This window comes from Pezoporus occidentalis, unplaced genomic scaffold (assembly GCF_034315485.1).
Source record: "Pezoporus occidentalis ecotype Australia unplaced genomic scaffold, CSIRO_AGI_Poc_V1 ctg117, whole genome shotgun sequence".
NCBI classification, from domain to species: domain Eukaryota; kingdom Metazoa; phylum Chordata; class Aves; order Psittaciformes; family Psittacidae; genus Pezoporus; species Pezoporus occidentalis.
In genome coordinates, this window is record NW_026912961.1 from 1185048 (window position 1) to 1204336 (window position 19289).

At 35.6% G+C, this 19289-nt stretch overlaps 1 protein-coding gene across 1 annotated transcript in view; it reads left to right on the forward strand.

Moving 5' to 3' along the window:
- Positions 1 to 19289, forward strand: part of TUT7 (terminal uridylyl transferase 7) — a 37809-nt gene that overhangs the window by 10801 nt on the left and 7719 nt on the right. Inside the window, exons 5-26 of the mRNA XM_062640140.1 lie at positions 219 to 396; positions 1102 to 1190; positions 2808 to 2859; positions 4594 to 4663; positions 5498 to 5624; positions 6388 to 6507; positions 7468 to 7599; positions 8268 to 8448; positions 8834 to 9963; positions 10071 to 10221; positions 10920 to 11006; positions 11871 to 11971; positions 12372 to 12429; positions 13097 to 13200; positions 14194 to 14283; positions 14373 to 14486; positions 14595 to 14672; positions 15283 to 15460; positions 16182 to 16229; positions 16342 to 16433; positions 16920 to 17035; positions 17979 to 18304. Coding sequence (XP_062496124.1) covers positions 219 to 396; positions 1102 to 1190; positions 2808 to 2859; positions 4594 to 4663; positions 5498 to 5624; positions 6388 to 6507; positions 7468 to 7599; positions 8268 to 8448; positions 8834 to 9963; positions 10071 to 10221; positions 10920 to 11006; positions 11871 to 11971; positions 12372 to 12429; positions 13097 to 13200; positions 14194 to 14283; positions 14373 to 14486; positions 14595 to 14672; positions 15283 to 15460; positions 16182 to 16229; positions 16342 to 16433; positions 16920 to 17035; positions 17979 to 18304 — 3622 coding nt within the window. The remainder of the gene's footprint in view (positions 1 to 218; positions 397 to 1101; positions 1191 to 2807; positions 2860 to 4593; positions 4664 to 5497; positions 5625 to 6387; positions 6508 to 7467; positions 7600 to 8267; positions 8449 to 8833; positions 9964 to 10070; positions 10222 to 10919; positions 11007 to 11870; positions 11972 to 12371; positions 12430 to 13096; positions 13201 to 14193; positions 14284 to 14372; positions 14487 to 14594; positions 14673 to 15282; positions 15461 to 16181; positions 16230 to 16341; positions 16434 to 16919; positions 17036 to 17978; positions 18305 to 19289) is intronic.

Genomic DNA, 19289 nt, shown 5'->3' on the forward strand with positions numbered 1-19289 from the left:
TGTATATGTAACTGCACATTACTGAAGCCTTCTGGAATATCTGATTTTTTTATACTTGTCGCAGTTTCTCTCTTGATATTCTATATTCTTGCTTCCAATTACATCCACTATCTGGAAAACATACAGTGGTGTTACTTGTGAGGAGTTGCAGGCATTCATTCTAGCATACTAAGAGTCTCAAGAAAATCATTAAAACACCAGTGTTACTATCTTTAAAGGAGAAACAAGAAGAACAGCTGCTGACTGCTCTGCCTCCTCCAACACCTTCCCAGATAAAAGCTATTGGTGTTGCCATTGAAAATGTAGTGCAGGAGTTTGGCTTAAGTAACGAAGATCTAGAAGAAAGGTTCAACATTAAAACAGTGATGGAAAACTTACTGCGTCAAAAATTGCCAGGTATTATTTGCAATTTGTTTAAGTGCTAGATATGCCAACTATAATATAGTATTAAAACAAGGGGGGGGGGGGGGGGGGGGGAAGGGGATGACCAAAAAAGAAATAACCATGGTTCTTATGACCCAAACAGACCTGTAGTAGAAAGTGAAGATGAACAAGACATGGGAGACATTTGACCTTCATGGTAACTCTTTGCTAGCAACAGCATGGAAGGCAGGATTTACTAACACAGCTCTGTGCTGTTGGAAGACTTAATTTCCTGTAGTTATCAAAATTAAAATCTGCTTAATTATTGCTTAATGCTAATGGTAAAAAGAGTAAACTGAGTAAACTTGGGACCTGGACTTTGCCTTCACCCTCAGCTTTGGAATTTAATTTGTAGTTTTTCATGCCTATTCATATAAGTCCTCATTTTAAAGTAGGACACAGCAATATTTTGTTAGTAGTGATTTAAGTACAATAAAAACATGGTACCAACTGACTCTTCTGTTTTGCTGTTCTATAATTCTTCTCGTAGACTAGTTGTGTATATTATTCTTGGTGTATATTTCATTGGTATACTTCAATAAGAAAGAGTTTTCATCAAGTCTAGAGCAATAAGGAGTAGCAATAAGTAAGGCTTAAAATCTACTGACAGTGCTGTACAGTAGTTACAGACTTAGAATTAGGTATATCTTAAATGCAGTATAATTCTTCTTGTTTCAGAGTGCTCATTAAGATTGTATGGCTCCTCCTATAGCAGATTTGGTTTTAAAACTTCAGACATAAACATAGATATCCAGTTTCCTGTCAATGTAAGTAAGACCATTTTATTAAGCATGCCTAAGTGGTTTTAAATGTTTGCACCTTTATGAGTTTATAGCTTAAATATAATTTATGGTGTGGTTGTAGCACTTTTTATGAAAATGCATGGAGGTACAAGAGAGCTATCACATTAAAATGTCTTAAAATAACATTCCTTGCTTTGTACGCTAGTAATGGTCAGGCAGGTTAATACAGCTTTGTGTTATATCAAATCTTCCTTCTCAAAAATTGAAACGTCTTGGCATGGTTTAAGCCCACCCAGTAACTCAGAACCATGCAGCTGCTCACTCACTCCCCCCACTTCTTACTCCCCCCCCCCCCCCCCCCCAAGAGGGATGGGGAGGAGAATCAAAAGAAAGTAGCTCCCATGGGCTAAGAGCAATCCAGTAACTAAGATATAACACAAAACCGCTGCTGCTGCCACCAATAATAATAATGATAAGGGAAATAACAAGGGGAGAGAATACAACTGCTCACCACCCAACAACTGATACCCAGCCCAACCTGAGCAGCAGTCTAGCCCTTCTGGTAAACTGTCCCCAGTTTATATTTAGTGGGTATGACATGCTGTGGTATGGAATACCCCTTTGGCTAGTTTGGGTCAGGTGCCATGTCTCTGCTTCCTCCTGGCTTCTCCTCTTCTCTGGCAGAACATAAGACTCAAAAAGTCCTTGATCGGAGTAATCATTACTTAGCAACAACTAAAAATACTGGTGTTATCAGTGTTGTTCCCAGGCTGAAAGTCAAAAACACAGCACTGCACCAGCTACTAAGAAGGAAAAAAATTACTACTACTGCTGAACCTGGGACCCATCTATACTCCTAGCAATCCTGTGGGACAGATCATTATTTACATTCTCTTATAGCTGGAATAAATGAATGGCACTTCCATGATCTTGTTTCTGTACTGATACATGAGTATCAGACTTCTTGATTTCTGGGATATTTTCAAGCTATGAAACCGTCTTACGTCATTTATATGTGAAGTAATTTAAAGTCTTGATTTGTCATGCTAGTTGTTTTGTATACATCTTTGTGCCTGAACACTGAAAAGAAATTAGAGGCTGTGAAAAGATTTTGTTTCCATACTTAAACTTATTCCTGATGTAATTCATTTGGCAGTCTTATAGTTAAAATTTAGTATTTCCTCAAGGAAAAAAAGATGGAAATGTAGGAAGAAGTTCATAAAGTGCGTATAATTCAAAAAGGCTTATTCAAAATGATTCAAAAGGCTGATGATTCCAATCTTTGACATATAGATCCACTGTGTCAGAAGGCAGTCATATTTAAGCATACTGGAATAGTATTTCTGTTGATGGCCTTTTTCCACAGCTAGGTCTTTGTCAGAAGTAAAGCTTTACTTGCAATTACTTCAGGATTTTTTTAGTTTTATTCAAAAAAAGCAAAACTGTGTTCCTTCGATAGAATTTAGCAATAGTCAAAGACTAAGAAGTTTTTTCTCAGGTGCTGTTTTATAGTTCCCTTCTTGCTGCTCTCTGTGGAAGGAAAACAGAAGTGGCCTAGGGCTGATGTTTTATTTTTTTTTGAGTTGTGGAAAATCACCTTTTTGACAGCTATGAAAACAGCTTTATTATTTTTATTGACAGATGACACAACCAGATGTTCTCTTATTTGTGCAAGAAAGTCTTCAGAACAGTGGTAAGAAAAAATTGCTGCTTTTTCATTTCCGTTAAAGTATTACTGCTTAGTATTGTTGAATTCCGCCCTGAATAGGTAAACCGTGTGCTATTCTGAATGTTTTTTAGAAAGATGTGAGACAGAAAAATACTGCAGGAAATAATATATTGTCAGGACTTACTTTAGTATTCACTTTTATGAGTATTGAAGTCGCATTATTTGTGTTGATATGAGAAACTCCTAGTGGGAGGTTTTCTTCTACATTATGAGTAAACATGTCATCAAACTTATAGTAGACAGTGTTGTCTTTCATTTCCTAGACTTCTCAGTTAGCCATGCATAGAACAGAAAGTAGCCTAAACTCTTCTAACCTTTCAGGTTGTGGTCTTTTTTCCTATAATGTGCACATGCTTGTTAGGGCAGTGAGACCATGTATAAATGACTGCATACAGATACATATGTTTTTCAGGTAACAAGTGCACTAATACAGGCAAGTGAAATTTAAGATCTTAAAAAAAAATGCATTTACTCAAACCAGTTCAAGCATAATGCAGGTTAAAAAAAAAAAAAGGGTGGGAAAGAAATAGGCTTTTTAAATGCAAATTGTGAAAAGTAGCTTTACTACTTTCTTCCCTTGCTTCATGCCCACAGTTGGGAAATCAGACCGTGTGGTTCCAAACATGTATATTAAACATGAATATATTTACTAAGCTAGGTTATTCTCATTGCCATCCCCACCCCCATTGTATGTGCGTCTTGTTCTCTGGTCAGATAACCATTATAGTCTCTGAGAACGGGATTATAATCGAACCAGACTGGAGGAATGAAGACCCAGATCCCATAGAAAGTTAGGATCTCTAATGTGTTTGGAAAACAAGCAATACCTGGATTAACATCTTGTGCAAAGTCTTTTTTCTGTCAGAAAATATAGGGACAGAGCATTAGGCGTTTGAGGTACCCCAGTGGCAATAGCAAGATGTTTTTCAGATAAGCTAGGTGTCCAGTTGGCTAGGTAACAATTAGGAAAACCTTGTCATTCCAGAATTTCTGAGCCAGGTGTCTGAAATTGTTTCATAGTTTCCGCTCTACCTGGCCCAGTGGAATAGTGGTGCATCAGAAAAATAAGCCCAGTTTTGACCGATAAACTCCACATGGAGAAAGGACTACGGTGGCATCTGAACTTTTTTAGTGTTAAGATAAAAATGTAGCTGAATTGCATTTGGACGCCATATAAAGAATAAGAAAAAAGAAATTTAAAAAAGCATAGCAAGAAGAAATCACATCATGTCAGTAAGCCTGTTCTGTACGTACATAGAATATGTCTAGATTACCAGGGGAAATAAACTTGGATATTTTCTTTCTGTCTAGTACTGACATAATGCTCTCATCTTTCACATTGTTTCACAGATGTCATTGGCCTGTGTATGCCTGGCTCATTCAAGCCAGCACTTAACCACAATATACCTACTTAACTATACCTACTGTGTATATGAATTATGAAAAGTTCCTTTTTTTTCTTATTTTCTTAACAGTGCTTATCATACAGTCTAGACCATACTTTTCAGATATAAAAACTTGCTTTAAAAGCATGACAGGATTAGTTTATTGGAGGCACTGAGTTATTTGCCTCAAAATCAGTCCTTTATTAAAAAGTTGAGGTTCTAGCTGTACCCCTCTAGTTGCGTCCAGTTCAATACATTTTTTTTGTCAACATCATGTTTAACATTGCTTCTTCTATTTCTTTCTTCCACCTAGAATGTTTTACGGAAGTTGATGCAGATTTCCATGCTAGAATACCAGTGGTGGTGTGCAGAGAAAAACAAAGGTCTCAGTTGTCACTTTGTGTGTTCTAATAGTATATAGCAATGTAAAATATATATATACCAACATCTGAAAAATGACGTTTCTATACTAAATTATTACAGTTCCATGGATCTTGAAACACAAACTAACACTCATGGGCAAGTCATTCCTAGCCTAGAATAAGAGGGTAAGGGTTGTTCTGTCCTCAGCTGTATTTCCCAACCCTTTCCACCATTATGGCTTCCAGCATGTACCCTTACCCTTCTTCCATTTGGGATAACTGCTCAAACAAACTTTCCTTCGATGTAGGTGATGCGGATACCATGTTAAATTATGGGTTACTGTAAGGGCAAGATCAGCTTGCTTGGCCTCACTAGTATTTTGAGAACAAGTGAAAGATTTTTATTTTGCCCATTTAATGCATATCATTTAAGATTCATTAAATATTCTTTCAACAGCTATTACCAGTTATTTGCTGCTACCTCAATTTTTCAGTGTTTGAAAATATTTCTTTTGCTGTAGAATCAGCATAGAAACTGTTTTCTGATGGGTGTGGAATGGGAAGATGTTTTTGATTCATGAATGAAATTAGTACTGTAATTTTTTTTAGTTCAGTGACTTAGTCATTAGAAACAAATACTTAAATTTGAATTGTATTTGAAAACATTTTTACAGAAAATTATAATGCAATAAAACAATCTGATTTTCCATGCTGGTTTAATTTAGAAAAGGTGTCTTTGAGAGGCTGTTAAGTCTTACCTTACAGCCTCCTGCTGAACTGTTTTGTGAGATGTTACCTGACCTGTGCCTGTTCTTACGAAACATCCAGGATCTTTTGTTTCTTTTTGGGTTTTAGTGGCCTTATTTGTAAAGTGAGTGCAGGGAATGAGAATGCTTGTCTGACAACAAACCATTTGGCTGCACTTGGGAAACTGGAACCTACTGTAGTAACTTTAGTGATTGTCTTCAGGTACTGGGCAAAGGTAAGAGTAATTTGTATTCTCCCATTTGTAAATAAATACTGAATGAACATCGATATTATGCACATAAGATTGTTGGCGTGGTTTAGAAAACAGGTGTTGAAACTGTCTTTCAAAAAAGAGTTTGAAAAGGGATTCTAAACTTTTTATAAATTTGAAGTTTTATGTAAATGTCATCTGTGTATTGTATGATTCCACTGAATTTCAAAGTGGAATTTTAAGCTTCAGCCAGTAGCATGCAGAATGTAAGTATCCTGCTCTGGTACCAAATAATTCATGGGAATGTACATGGAATGAAATTTATATGAAATGGAATTACAAGTTTCCCATAAACTTAATCCATCATGGGAAAAAATGATAGGAAAAAGCTGTTTTTTCCATAGGTAGGTAAAAACTTTATTGTGAATTAAAATAAATTCTGTCAAAACTTTGTGTGCTTGCAACTAACATATGATTTAAGAAAAAGAACAGTATTTAAGAACCGCTTTTGGCTTGTACTATATCTATGTAAAATGTTTGCGTATGTGCTGTATGCTGTCTGTTTTGCCAGTCTGCATCCTGTGGCTCTTGAAAAGAAAATACTGTGGCAATAACAAGACACCAGTAAATACTCAGGCCTTGAGAACAAAGTCCATCTCAGTAGAGCTTAAAGATGTCTGAGTTTCTGTTGGTATTTAACGTGGCAGACTTCTGAACAGTTAATGAAAAGAGTATTTTTTCATAGTATCACTTGAAACCTTAATGACTGCACAATTTATTTTCACAGTTGTGCTGTGTTGATCGTCCTGAAGAGGGAGGCTTGTCACCATATGTGTTTGCTTTGATGGTTATTTTCTTTTTACAACAGAGGAAACAGCCTTTTCTGCCTGTGTATTTGGGATCATGGGTATGTGTATTAATACACTGAATAGTATGAGTGTGAGGACAAATCACTTGTGATGTTTTATTGTAACCTGTCAGGTTTTTGCTGTTCTGAACAAGCCATAAGTGAGCCAGTTCTGCAGGATTTCAGAAAGATGTTAATTCAGCCAGACTGCACATAACATTTGTGTGCTTGCCTGTAAGGATGCAGTTCACAATCCTAGTTGCTGAACTAAGTGCTTGGTTGCCCTTTTAGTAAATAAGGAGAGCTGGGCACTGAATGCGTTTCATAACAGTCTGCTTCCTCATTTCTTCAGCCTTTCTTCCAGACTCTTGAGAACTTTGAATTTACATAGCTACATCCCAAAACAGTGTCTTTTGACACTTAATTCTTCAAAATGTAGACCACAGCTGGGGAGCACACTGGTATGACACCTGCCCAAGGGATCAGACTAGGGGTTTAGAGCATGTATTGCTTGGGTGTAGAAGCTGAAGTGCATCTTAGTATCGAGAGTTGTGTTATGGACACAAATCCAGAATCCAGTTCACCAGGACATGGTCCAAGTATTATATTCATGACATCCACTTTTGTTCTTGTAGTCACCTGCTGTATTCAGTGTGCATGTTACAATTACATGGGCCTTGTAGTTAACGTTTTCCTTCAGTACATGGCTGGCTCATTCCCAAAGCCTCTCCACACTCTGCAGTGAAGGAGAAATGTCACGCAGTATATGTTCATATAATTAAAAAATGGATATTCATGCTTGTGTAACATGCAAATGCAAGTTTCTATGACACATGGATACCCTTCCAAAAGCACTGAACTTTTGAGAGCCTTTTGTATAGGGAGAAGAGAGAAGCAGGTTGGCACATACTACAGGCTACTTTTAAACTTTGTTCTGTTTTAGTTTGTCATACTACCATGGGGAGATAAGATTTAAAGTTCATGTAATGTTTAGTATGTTTCGTTTTGTGTTTCCTTTAGATTGGAGGATTCTCATTAAACAAATTAACTAATTTTCATCTGAAAGAAGTTGAAAATGATGCGGTAGTTTGGGAACATAATCCCGCTGATGATTCTGATTTGCTACAAGGAACTTCCCCTAGAAGGGGCAAGGTCTGAACTATTTAATTTGCTTATGTTGTCAAAAAAAGAACCATCTTCTAGTTAGTTTTATGTTTACGTTGCAAAACCATGAGCTGAACTAAGAGATTGCATGACTGCTTGATACAAGGTTTACTATGCTTAACTCTTGGTGCTAGAGTTTATAGAGTTATGGCAATTTTGTCTCAGAATTAGTTTAAGCATATGAAAAATATTTCCTGTTAGCTTTGAACTGTTCTTACAAATTATAACAACTTTGAAAGAAACAACATCACTGTATTATTTCATGTTATGATAGTTAACTATACAGTTTAGGCTTTGGTAAAAAATAGGCTGTATAATCCATTCTGTCTAATTAGATTGGATGTGGTATTTCCTTGGAAATTTATGAATTATGGCATAAACAAATAAGCAATTGTTATTAATTATTGCTATTAATAACCGTTTGTTATTCATAGCCATTTGCTATTCATAGCCATTGTTGCAGTCTTTCGTTTTGAAGTTTTATAATGTGAGTTTTTACTATCTCATTTTTTTAATTGCAGGGTTTTTTGCAGTTGCAGAAATATAGAAGTAACTATGAGTTTTGTAATATTACATTACAGCTGAAATACAAGGAAGTGTAACAACCAAACACCTGTGCATTAAATATTATTTAAGTTTTCTTCTATAATTTACAGGTTCCCTTAGTATTTGATTCAGGACAGCAGTGTTCAGCACCTGCTGGTCAGCTCTGGCTAGAACTGCTTCGTTTCTATGCCTTGGAGTTCAATATGGCTGATTTTGTTATTAGCATACGACTCAAAGAAGCAGTGTCTCGTGAATCAAGGGACTGGCCTAAAAAGCGCATTGCTGTAGAAGGTATATATATATGTGTATATATATATCTCATAAAACTCCAAGAACTGTTATTTTAATTTTCTAGGGTACTGTCTTGACTGTTGACACTGTGGGTAATAGGTTAAAATTTTTCAATATTGGACTGTGCTTCCCAGTATTATAGGAGAATATTGTTTTGGGGAAAAAAATCCATTTAATATTTCTCTTGGGGTTTTTTTTTCAACATTATCAAATGTAATTAAGTGGACTTAAAAATTGCCTGCAGCACAATTCATAGATCTTATGTCCTTACACGGTGTTTTAGGGTAACTAATGTTAGTATATTCAAATTTTATAAGGATGTAAGTTTATTCTTTTTTTAGAAAGTTGACTCTTGCACTGCTGGCTCACTTCTTCTTTCTATTAGACCCGTATTCAGTCAAAAGGAATGTGGCAAGAACTCTGAACAGTCAGCTAGTGTATGAGTATATTCTTCACTGCCTGAGAGCAACTTACAAGTATTTTGCCTTGCCTCAGAAAAAAAGTGCAAAATCAAGCAAAAAGTCCATTCTAAATGCCCATGAAGAGAAATCCCAAATGCTGCACCGTGGAAAAGATGCTATAAAGCATCAAAATGCTGATTTGCAAAACTTGGATAGTAGAACAAGCACACCAGTAGTGGAAGACTGCATAATAGCGACTACAGATATGCCCCAGACACATAGAACTGATGCTTCAAAACTTTGTGATGGCTCAGGAAGTATCACAGAAGAAGAACTAGCTGATGATATAAATCATTTGGGAATTGCCTATGAAGATTCAGACTGTATAGTTGAGGAATTTATTTCTGGAAATAATGAGGATTTTAAACCAAGTTGTGAGAAGACAGACAGTGGAAATGAAGAGGAGGAAGAGGAAGAACATCAACAAAAAAGGTGGAATAGTATCTTGACTACTGAGCGAGAAATAGATGAAGATAGTGATAGTGGAGATCCCCCTGTTACACTAAATGAACATGATATAGAGACATGTGGTACTTCAGACTTAGAAGGTTTTCAAAATGCTGCATTTGCAGATATTGATGAGTTTGCCTTAGAGTGCAGCGATATAATGGAAGACAAGATAGATGTTGATGAAGAGAGCACTGAAGGTTCTGATGAACTGCATGAATCCTTGAAGAAATTCACATATTTAGCATGGAGTCAAATATCCCAAATGATTGACTCGGATGATGAGGAGGAAGAGGAGGAAGAATCTGGTCTTCTAAACCAGAGAGAGTGTGGTATTACAAGAGCTGGAGATGAACAAGATAATGCATACTTTGGATCTGGCAATGACGATGCACTGTCAGAGGAAGAAGAAGATGATTTTTCCCTCCCCAATAAATGTGAGAACAAACACACTGAAGAACATGCGGATGGACTTCTGAGAAGCAATTTGAGTCAAGAGGATCTTACTGAGAAGGGAAGCCTTTTTGAAGAGAACACAGCAATAGAACAGGGTTTAGAATATGAACTTTTTTATGAATTCAGTAAAACAGCTTTTACAAAGGGCAAGGTAAGGAAACTGAATCAGAACATACTGCTTGTGTTCTATTATCAGTTATATTAAAGTATTGCTCAAATTCAGTGAAGTAAAACCAGTCTCACTTTCTGTTCATGTAGTCTCCTACAGTTGTATGTAGCCTGTGCAAACGGGAAGGTCATTTAAAGAGGGATTGTCCAGAAGACTTGAAGAAAATTGAGCTTGACCTCCTGCCAGAACTGACACCCAAATTCTCAGTTATTCTAGATCAAGTTTGTGTCCAATGTTACCGTAAGTTTTTTCCTATAAATATTGTGCGGTAGCAATAGTGCAAAAAATAATGACATAATCATGCTAATGGTGTTGTAAAAGGAGACAGTTTATTGGCCACACTGCATCCAACTCTTAAATACTATTCTCAGATTTGTAAGGGCTTTAATGGGACTGGTGAGTAGTTCGTATCTAGAGAATAGTAATTTGTATTTAGATGTTTATCATTATCTACAAAATGTTTAGGTTTATCTTCCCCACTGTGGCTGTCTTGATTACTCATTTAAACATCTTGGGAAGTGTATTGAGTTTAATTTTGGGTGAGGTTTTTGACTGATGCTTTTACAGGTCTATCTGAATTAACTGTTCCTTAACTTGTGGTTCTTAGTAAGCAATGACTTCAGTGTTCTAGAAAAAAATGAGTCAAAATACTGTTTTATAACAATTCTCCACTTTTGTTCTTTTCAGAGTGACCCAGCTTTCCTCCTTTCACCATTTCTGACCAGACAAAATGTGTTACTTGTCTAATTAATGTTTTTCTTTGAACAGGTATTTTTCTTCTACTTCATCCTTGCTTGCTTTCCTTCACACGTGAATCTTCTCTTGCTTTTTCTTTCCCCCCTACCTTGCTGAAAACTCCTCACTTTTTTTCATTTGAATCTTTGCTTTTGACTCTCTACAGATCAGTTTGCCTAATTTTTTTTTTTTTTTTTTTTAAGGTGATTTTTCTCCAAGTATTTTGGAGGATCAGGCTCGGGAACATATAAGACAAAACTTGGAAAACTTCATTAGACATGATTTCCCAGGTAATTAGTCAGTTTTAGCTTGTTATTTATACTTTGGTGTGCCTGTACTTGCGTGTTTTCCAAGAAAACATCAACATAATAAGCATTTCAGGTTTGAACACTCAACCTATACTGTTGCTCAGCATTGCTATAATTAATTACATTAATTTATGTTTTTTAAGGCTTTGGTTTAAGTTGTTTTCTCGCTTAGTCATATATACAACACATTAGTAGGAAGGAGCAATGACAAGTTAAGGAGAAAACTATCAACACAGTAGTGGAACAGCCTGTAATTATTTTAGCTATATTCATTAGCCAGACTTCTTCTTGTTCTGTTTGCTCTTAAAAACAACAAGCTTTTTGTAATCATTCCTACTGAAACTTACTCATTTTGGAATATTTTAAAATACAGGTACTGTATTTGCAGTACCTAGCTATTTGAATTTTTTTGTTTTGCTTTGTTTCTGGAGTCCTTACCAGTGTTTGTATAACACCCAGACTTTGGTTCATAGTCTTTTAAAATTAGCAACAGATATTTTTGGCTGGAGCTTGGTATGTGGTCAGATATATCCTTTACCCTAAAAATCTCTGTAGAGAACAGTCTTACTTTTTTTTTTTTCAATCAGATATCAGCTGGTTGCCACATGCTGATGATTTCATTATTGGAAAACCTGACTTGTTTCTGGATTTGTCAGACTGCTCATTTGAACCAATGAAAGTAGAGATATTTTCCACATCAGCGAAGTTAATGAGAGAATAAGTTTTGATGTATCACAGATAGTAATGTTTTTATGCCTGTATTAAAAGACATGCAGTGGATTGAAATTACATACAACTTGAGATTCTGTGTCAATATGGGGTTATAACCCATCATATCTCTTACAGGAACCAAGCTGAATTTGTTTGGCTCATCAAAAAATGGCTTTGGCTTCAAAGAAAGTGACCTTGATATCTGTATGACAATTGATGGGCTGGAAACTGCTGAGGTAGTTTAAAAAGTGGCTTGGGTTTGGGGATTTTTTGGTTTGTTTGTTTGTTTTATTTTAAAACATGCAAAATTTTATGGGTATATTGTGTGTATATATCGTGTAACAAAGTTATTATTTTATAGAAGCTTCTCAGATTGGAAGAAAGCACAAATTAGTGCCCCAAAGATTATTTTAGGGGGTTTTGCTGTTGGTCTAGGCAAAATATAAACTTTAAAAGCTTGTTAAGATACTGTATATTGTTGATTTTGCAGGTGCTATTCTGAAACTATTTCTGGTCTTCAGATAATTGTTTATAATATGAAACTCTGTTTTACAGCTTTAATCTTAATGGCAAGTAATAAAAGTTTTTCCTAAATGTAGCAGATACAACCATGAACTTTTTTTCTTAATGTTTTAGGGACTTGATTGCATCAGAATCATTGAAGATTTAGCAAAAGTTCTCAAGAAACAGTCAGGTAACTTTCTTGAAAATTAAAATAAGTGGTTCTGTTTATGTGACTTCAGTTGCTGTAGTGACAACATTCTGGGGCACTATAGATTAAAATCAAGATAAAACTATACTGAAGAGTGTAACGTTATAACGAGTGAGGTTATATGTTGTGAACACTCAAATTTATTTTTTTTTGCATATGTAAGTCTATGAGGTTATAATCTTATAGGACTGCATCTGAACTGGACATGCAGTGTATTTATAACCTACATGCATAAGGATAAAGCTTCAGGCTTTATAACCTACATTCTTAGTGCACAGTAAGTTAATAGTAAAAGGTAGGCTGATACAAGTTTGCAATGAGGATTCTGTTTTTTTCTAGAAGAAATTACAATTTATAGTGCTTGTTTTAGTGTATTTCACATGAATTTAATGTAATTGAAGTGAACTATCAGTGATCTCTTAAGCTTATTTTTCTATAACATTTAGATTGATCTTTGTTTTATTGGGGAGCTAAATGTATATTTGTATATATTTAGCAAGTTAGTCATGTTTGACAAATGCCTAAATCAACATTAAAATATAACTGAATACAGTTTTGGTACCAACTAAGATTTTATTTTGTAGCCTTTTTACTACAGTTTGGAGTTACTTGTATTGCAGTCATTCAGTAATTAAACATTTCATTCTAGGTTTAAGAAGTGTCTTGCCTATAACAACTGCTAAAGTCCCAATTGTCAAATTTTTCCATGTCAGAAGTGGTCTTGAAGTAGACATCAGTTTATATAATACTCTGGTAAGATTATTGCCGTTTTAGTTTATTTTCTAACAGAAAAGTGTGGGTCGTCATCTTAAGATTGAAGTGACTGTTCCGTTGAGGTTCAATTATCAACTGTTTCCAGTTACACTTTTAGATATTCAAACAACTTTTGCACTTTTAGATATTCAAACAACCTTTTATTTTTTTATTTGATCATGAGTGGAGTCAGTGCACAATTGCATCTTTACAGTTGCCACTTCCCTAAGAAAATATATTCATTCTTCAGTAATAGCAGGAACTAGTGCTTTAGGTGTAAATGAGAGACAAAATAATATAACTTCAGTGTTCTAACGCTCCAGTTCTCATCATGGCTCACTCTTGCTTTGCCCTGAGACCTGGAATAATGATTTTGAACCTAGCTTGCCTGAACTGGAACATGTTAGAATTTATTAAAAGCCACAAGTTCTTTGGGAAAATACTATAAAAACTAGTTTTGGGTGGAGAGTGTTTTTGGGGGGTTTGTTTCTTTTTTCAGTACCTCTGAACTTCAAAAGCCAGTTCCTTGAAATATTATAGGAAAGTAAGATTTAGAGCCCAGTATTAAACTTTTATATGGGCTCAAGGGAAGTCTTGAGAATGATACCTCAACCACAGAGTTTTCTTCTTGAAGTTATGCATCCATATGGGTCAGTTGATTAGCTTTCACTTTTCTGGGCTGAAATTGTTTACTTCAAGAGCCTACCTTCTACCAAACACTTTGAAAATGAAGTGGTAGATTAATGCTTCCCATTCTGAAGCACTGTTCTGTGAATACTGCTTTGTGTGCAGATAAAGTATGTTGATCAACTTTTTAAGAGAGCAGGTCATAACGTCGAGTGCTCCCTTTCTCAATATACATTCTACTATGCAGGGCTTCGCATGTGCATTTCTTGAGCACACAACTTAGAGTTCTTGGGTTTTGTGTTTCAGCTTACTACTTAATTTCTTCACAGCTCTTGTATTTTGTGCATGACCTTCTTCTCTTTATAGGCCTTGCATAACACAAGACTCCTGTCATCATATGCAGCCATTGATCCGAGAGTAAAGTATCTATGTTACACAATGAAAGTCTTTACAAAAGTAAGTATATCTCAGACATTCTAGAAGCAGTAGTTCCTGCAGCAAGAGATTATAACAATGAAAGATACAAATGGTGTTTCTTTTTCTAGATATGTGACATTGGAGATGCATCTCGAGGTAGCCTTTCTTCCTATGCGTATACTCTTATGGTGCTTTATTTTCTTCAACAGAGAAATCCACCTGTCATCCCCGTTCTTCAAGAGGTACAGTATCTCAAGAAAGAAATCACTACCTGTACACAGTATTGACCAGAAGAATGTTAATGCTGAACCTGTAGGGCTCTTCTAATGAGTTTAATGTTATGCTTTCAGATCTACAAAGAACCAAAGAAGCCTGAAATTTTAGTTGATGGCTGGAATGTTTATTTCTTTGATAAGATAGACGAGTTGGTGAGTAAATCAGGTTAATTTGCAAATGAAAAAGAATTCCTTTTAAGAAATACAGTCCTCAGATGTGGTGGTTGAATATAGAAATGGAAGTGGAGTAGCTACTGCTTTGAAAATCCCAATACCAAGCTGTAAATCTTTAAGAATATGGTTGGTTGTAATTCATCTGGGGGGGAATCTATGGAATCGCAAAAAATAATTAAAAAAAAAGTATTTTAAGATGCTAATGATGATTCATTACTGTGTGCATCACACTACTGGGTGAAGATAATTCCTACAAATAACAGCTGCATATTTAGTCATAACTGCTTAATCTCATTGAATAATTTTATGTTAAATAGGCACATAAAATGCATTAATAAATTCTTTCTATAACAGGCAAGACCTAGTATCAGAAGTTATATTAATTCTCCACTTTTGTTGTTACTTTTAAAAAATGTACCATTTAAAAATTGATATTGGATTATTAATACCAATTATGAAAGTAAGTACTCTGCTGTAACTCAGTTGTATTTCTTTATAAAATAAGACTTGCATTGTTTGAGCTTCCAAGTTATGAAAATTATTCTGCTTAATGTAAGTACTGGAAGTAAAAATATTTTTGTATTTTCAGTCAGTCGTTTGGCCAGACTATGGCAAAAACACTGAATCTGTTGGGCAACTGTGGCTGGGGCTTCTCCGTTTCTACACAGAAGAATTTGATTTTAAAGAACATGTTATCTGCATTCGGAGTAAAAATCTGCTTACAACCTTCAAAAAGCAGTGGACCTCCAAATACATTGTAATTGAAGGTAAAAATATGAAGTACATGAATATGTGGCGTTTCTTTAATGCCCACGTGAAAAATTTTCTCCACAAGCCTTAATTATTTTTGTATTACTAGATTATAATTTGTTATTTGCTGATGTTTAGAAATCATTGCAAAATTTCCATTGAGTTTCACTAGTGATAAAAATTACTCTTAGGATTTTTTTTTTTCCCTACTGAAAAGAACATGCAAAGCAGACATGATACTTTTCATGATGACAGCAACTGAAAGAGAAACAGATTAAACCAAATCCTTTGGAAAAGAAATTACCTGTATTGTAGTTGAGGTTTTCTCTCAAATACCAAGTTTAGCTGAGTCCATATTTACACGAGGAATTTAAAAGTATGTTTTATTACACTGTTAAGTAATACCATGGTCTCTTATCAAGAAAATACAGTGACTCATTTTAGAAATGTTCCCTAAACAACTTTCTGGCCTCTATGACTTTCATGGAAAGAATTTTTACTCTCTTCCCTGCACATTCAACTCTCAGAATAACTTTTACCATACTTCAGTCAGTTTGGAGCTAGGTGACTGTGATCCCTTTGTCCATGGGGTTAATTTAGTTTCAGCAAATTTACAAACAGTTCAATTTCAGTTCTTAATTCTACATTGGAAATAGCTGCCTTGGGCTGTTAATGTGTATGTATATGTTGTTGGTCTAGGCCTGGACTTAATTAATGCCTGTAATGCTTTTTGTACAGACCCCTTTGATTTGAACCACAATCTTGGAGCTGGACTGTCAAGAAAAAGTAAGTCTCCTGTTAACAAATTTTTTTTATAGAGTGAAGATCTTGTCTTAGATCATACTTTACTGGTTTGTTTGATGTTTTCCTGGTTTGTTTTGCTTTGTTTTCTTCATAGTGACAAATTTTATAATGAAGGCTTTTATCAATGGCAGAAGGTTATTTGGTACCCCTATAAAAGTGTTTCCTAAAGAATATCCATCAAAAATGGTAAGTTGCTTCTAAGATCAGTAGGTGCATGCTCTTGAGTGTATAATTTAGCAATTGCAGGAGTAATGTTACACTCTCTTTAAGCTCTTCTCTCTTAAATTTTAACTGTCCACTAAAAATCTTTATGGGAGTTACTACTCAGTACTGGTTTTGTGTTGTTTGCATGTAAAATGTGTTGGCATGCAGAATACTAATCAAGTCAAAGGTTTGTTGTAGAGGCTTACATATTTTAATCCCTATCAAAACCAGCTTACAGTTTCTTAAAACTGCAAGTTTTAAAAGAGAGCTTGCAGACCTAGTGGTCAGCAGGCTGCCTGTAAACAAAAGAGGACAGCAGTCAGTTCAGCTCACTGGATCTTTGAGGAATTCAGCTACACACACCACACTTACTCTTCTCTGTAATTTTCTGCTGGTTTAGCACTTGCCTATCTGTTTTGATTCCTAGGTGTATGGATTTTCATTTAAAATGTGTTATTTCTTCCTTAGGAGTACTTTTTTGATCCTGAGGTTCTAACAGAAGGAGAACTGGCACCAAATGATAGATGCTGCAGAACCTGTGGTAAAATTGGCCATTTCATGAGAGATTGTCCCATGAGGAGAAAGTGAGTATAGTTTTGGCATGTGTGTGGAAGTTTTTGTTGGGTTTGTTTAGAAGAAAGATTACGGTTGTATCTATAAAATATTGAAAATCGGCAAATAAAGCTTCAAGAGTATGAAATCTTGAAAGCCTTTGTGCTCAGTTGTAAGTTGAATGGAAACATCTACCCTTTGCTTAGGGTCTGTTTATGTTAACAGTTGTATTTGAAAATAACCTGCAATCTTATGTAAGTGGGTAAAAAGCTACTTATATTGGATCAGATGAAATCATCTTTTTGCTGCACAATAGAGAATTGTGAACTTATATTTTGAGACTGTTATTTTGGGAATTTATTCAACTTCAGCTAATGCAAGTACAGTAGTTGATGGTAATTTTAAAATAAAGAATGCTGGAGGTGGTGGTATAAAAACCTACTCAATGTCTAAACTTCTGTATCAGATGCAGTGGATTTTTAATCTTGCATTCTGGAGTGAAACCCCAGTTCATTGTACACAAGCAGCTATGCCCTATGCAAAATCAGGTAGAATATTAGAAGCTTCTCCCAGTAGAAGAGACTTTTAGAGATACTGTAAAAATACACAGTTTGAGAAGGGAGTTCTGAGTGAATTGTACAAGTAGACAAAAAAACCCCAACAACCTGTAATCCTGTCTTTTTCACACAGATTTTCTGTTGTGTTCGTATTTTTTGAGATATTTTAGAATTTAGGGCTGTATTGTAATATAATTGTAAAGTTAGATTATTAAATACATTTTACATCAGTGTAGCATTATTCAGTAAAACGGTCAAAGGGACAAGTGCATTAATTCACTTTATTTAACCCACTCAAGAAATACATGAAATATGTCTTTTATCTGTTGACAGCACTTGATTTGTTGGATATTGGGGTTTTTTCTCCATGTATATATGTAAGCCTTATGAACTCTACAGCATTTTTCTGCTCCTGCAGACTAAGACGGCGGCGTGGTTATGAAGATACAAAAAACCAGAGGTACACAGAAAGCAAGGAGAAAAGAAGCAATGAGGACAAAGAAACTCAGATTAAAACAACAGAAAAGGAGAGCTCAATCAAGGAGGGAAAGTTGCATGTCTGTACACCTCAGAAGAGGAAACTAGGAAGGGCAGTAGTGGAAATTGGAAGAGAAAAGACTCCAAGGCAATCAGCAGAGAAGTGGAAGCACCTGGAAGATAGAGACTTAAGAGAAAAACGGTGTTTTATCTGTGGAAGAGAAGGTCATATTAAAAAGGAATGCCCACAGTTTAAAGGAGCTGCAGGTATGAAACTAGATCAAGCTGAGCAGTCTAAACAGAGCTTATGGTTTTTGATATTTTTGGTTGGCTGACACATAAGGGTTTTGCTTTGAATGGCATTACATAAATGCTAACTTTTTTTTTTTTTAAATGTACTTACATTAGCTAGTTTTCTCCCTCATCTGCCTTTCAGAACTTTGCCATATCCCAATAGATTTAACATAGTTCCTCATAGCAGGTAAGGTGCTTGCAGTATAAAAGATACGAATGTCTAATATGTTGACATTGCTTCCATTGTCCTCACTGTGTAAGAGTTTGCTGACATTTCAAATTACAGCTTCTCTTTCAGTACATCATAATTGCAACAAAAGCTCACCTTATAACTCTTCACATCACCTAAACCAGAATTATTCTGTAGACCGTGAAATCACACAAGATAGAATATTGTGAATGAAATAATGTTCCTGCCAACTCAGCAGTAGGAGGGATACAGCAATCTGTCTTATTTTTCATAGAGTCAGTTTGCAACTTTGACTTTAAAAACTAAAAAATATAACTACAAAAATGCCCCGAAATACAGATCCTGACAGATCTGAACAAAGTAACTAAATACTTGCTTAGCAACATCTAAATCATCCTTCAGATAATACAGATCTCATATCATCTGTGTTGTAAAGAATATCTGTCGTGGTTTAAACCCAGTCAGGTAATTCGTTCGCTCACTTCCCCCCCTTTTCTTGCCCTCCCCCTGCTCTCGGAGGGACGGAGAGGAAAATCGAAAAGAATGCAACTCCCACAGGTTGAGATAAGAACAGTTTAGTAACTAAGGTATAACACAGATCACTACTGCTACCACCAATGATAATAATGATAAAGGAAATAACAAGGGAAGAGAATACATCATCTCACCACCAGCCGACCGATAACTCGCCCCCCCCAGCCCGACCAAGCTCTCACCGATACCTCCTCCAACCCTGCAGTCTCCCAGCCCTTCCGGCTAACTCCCAGT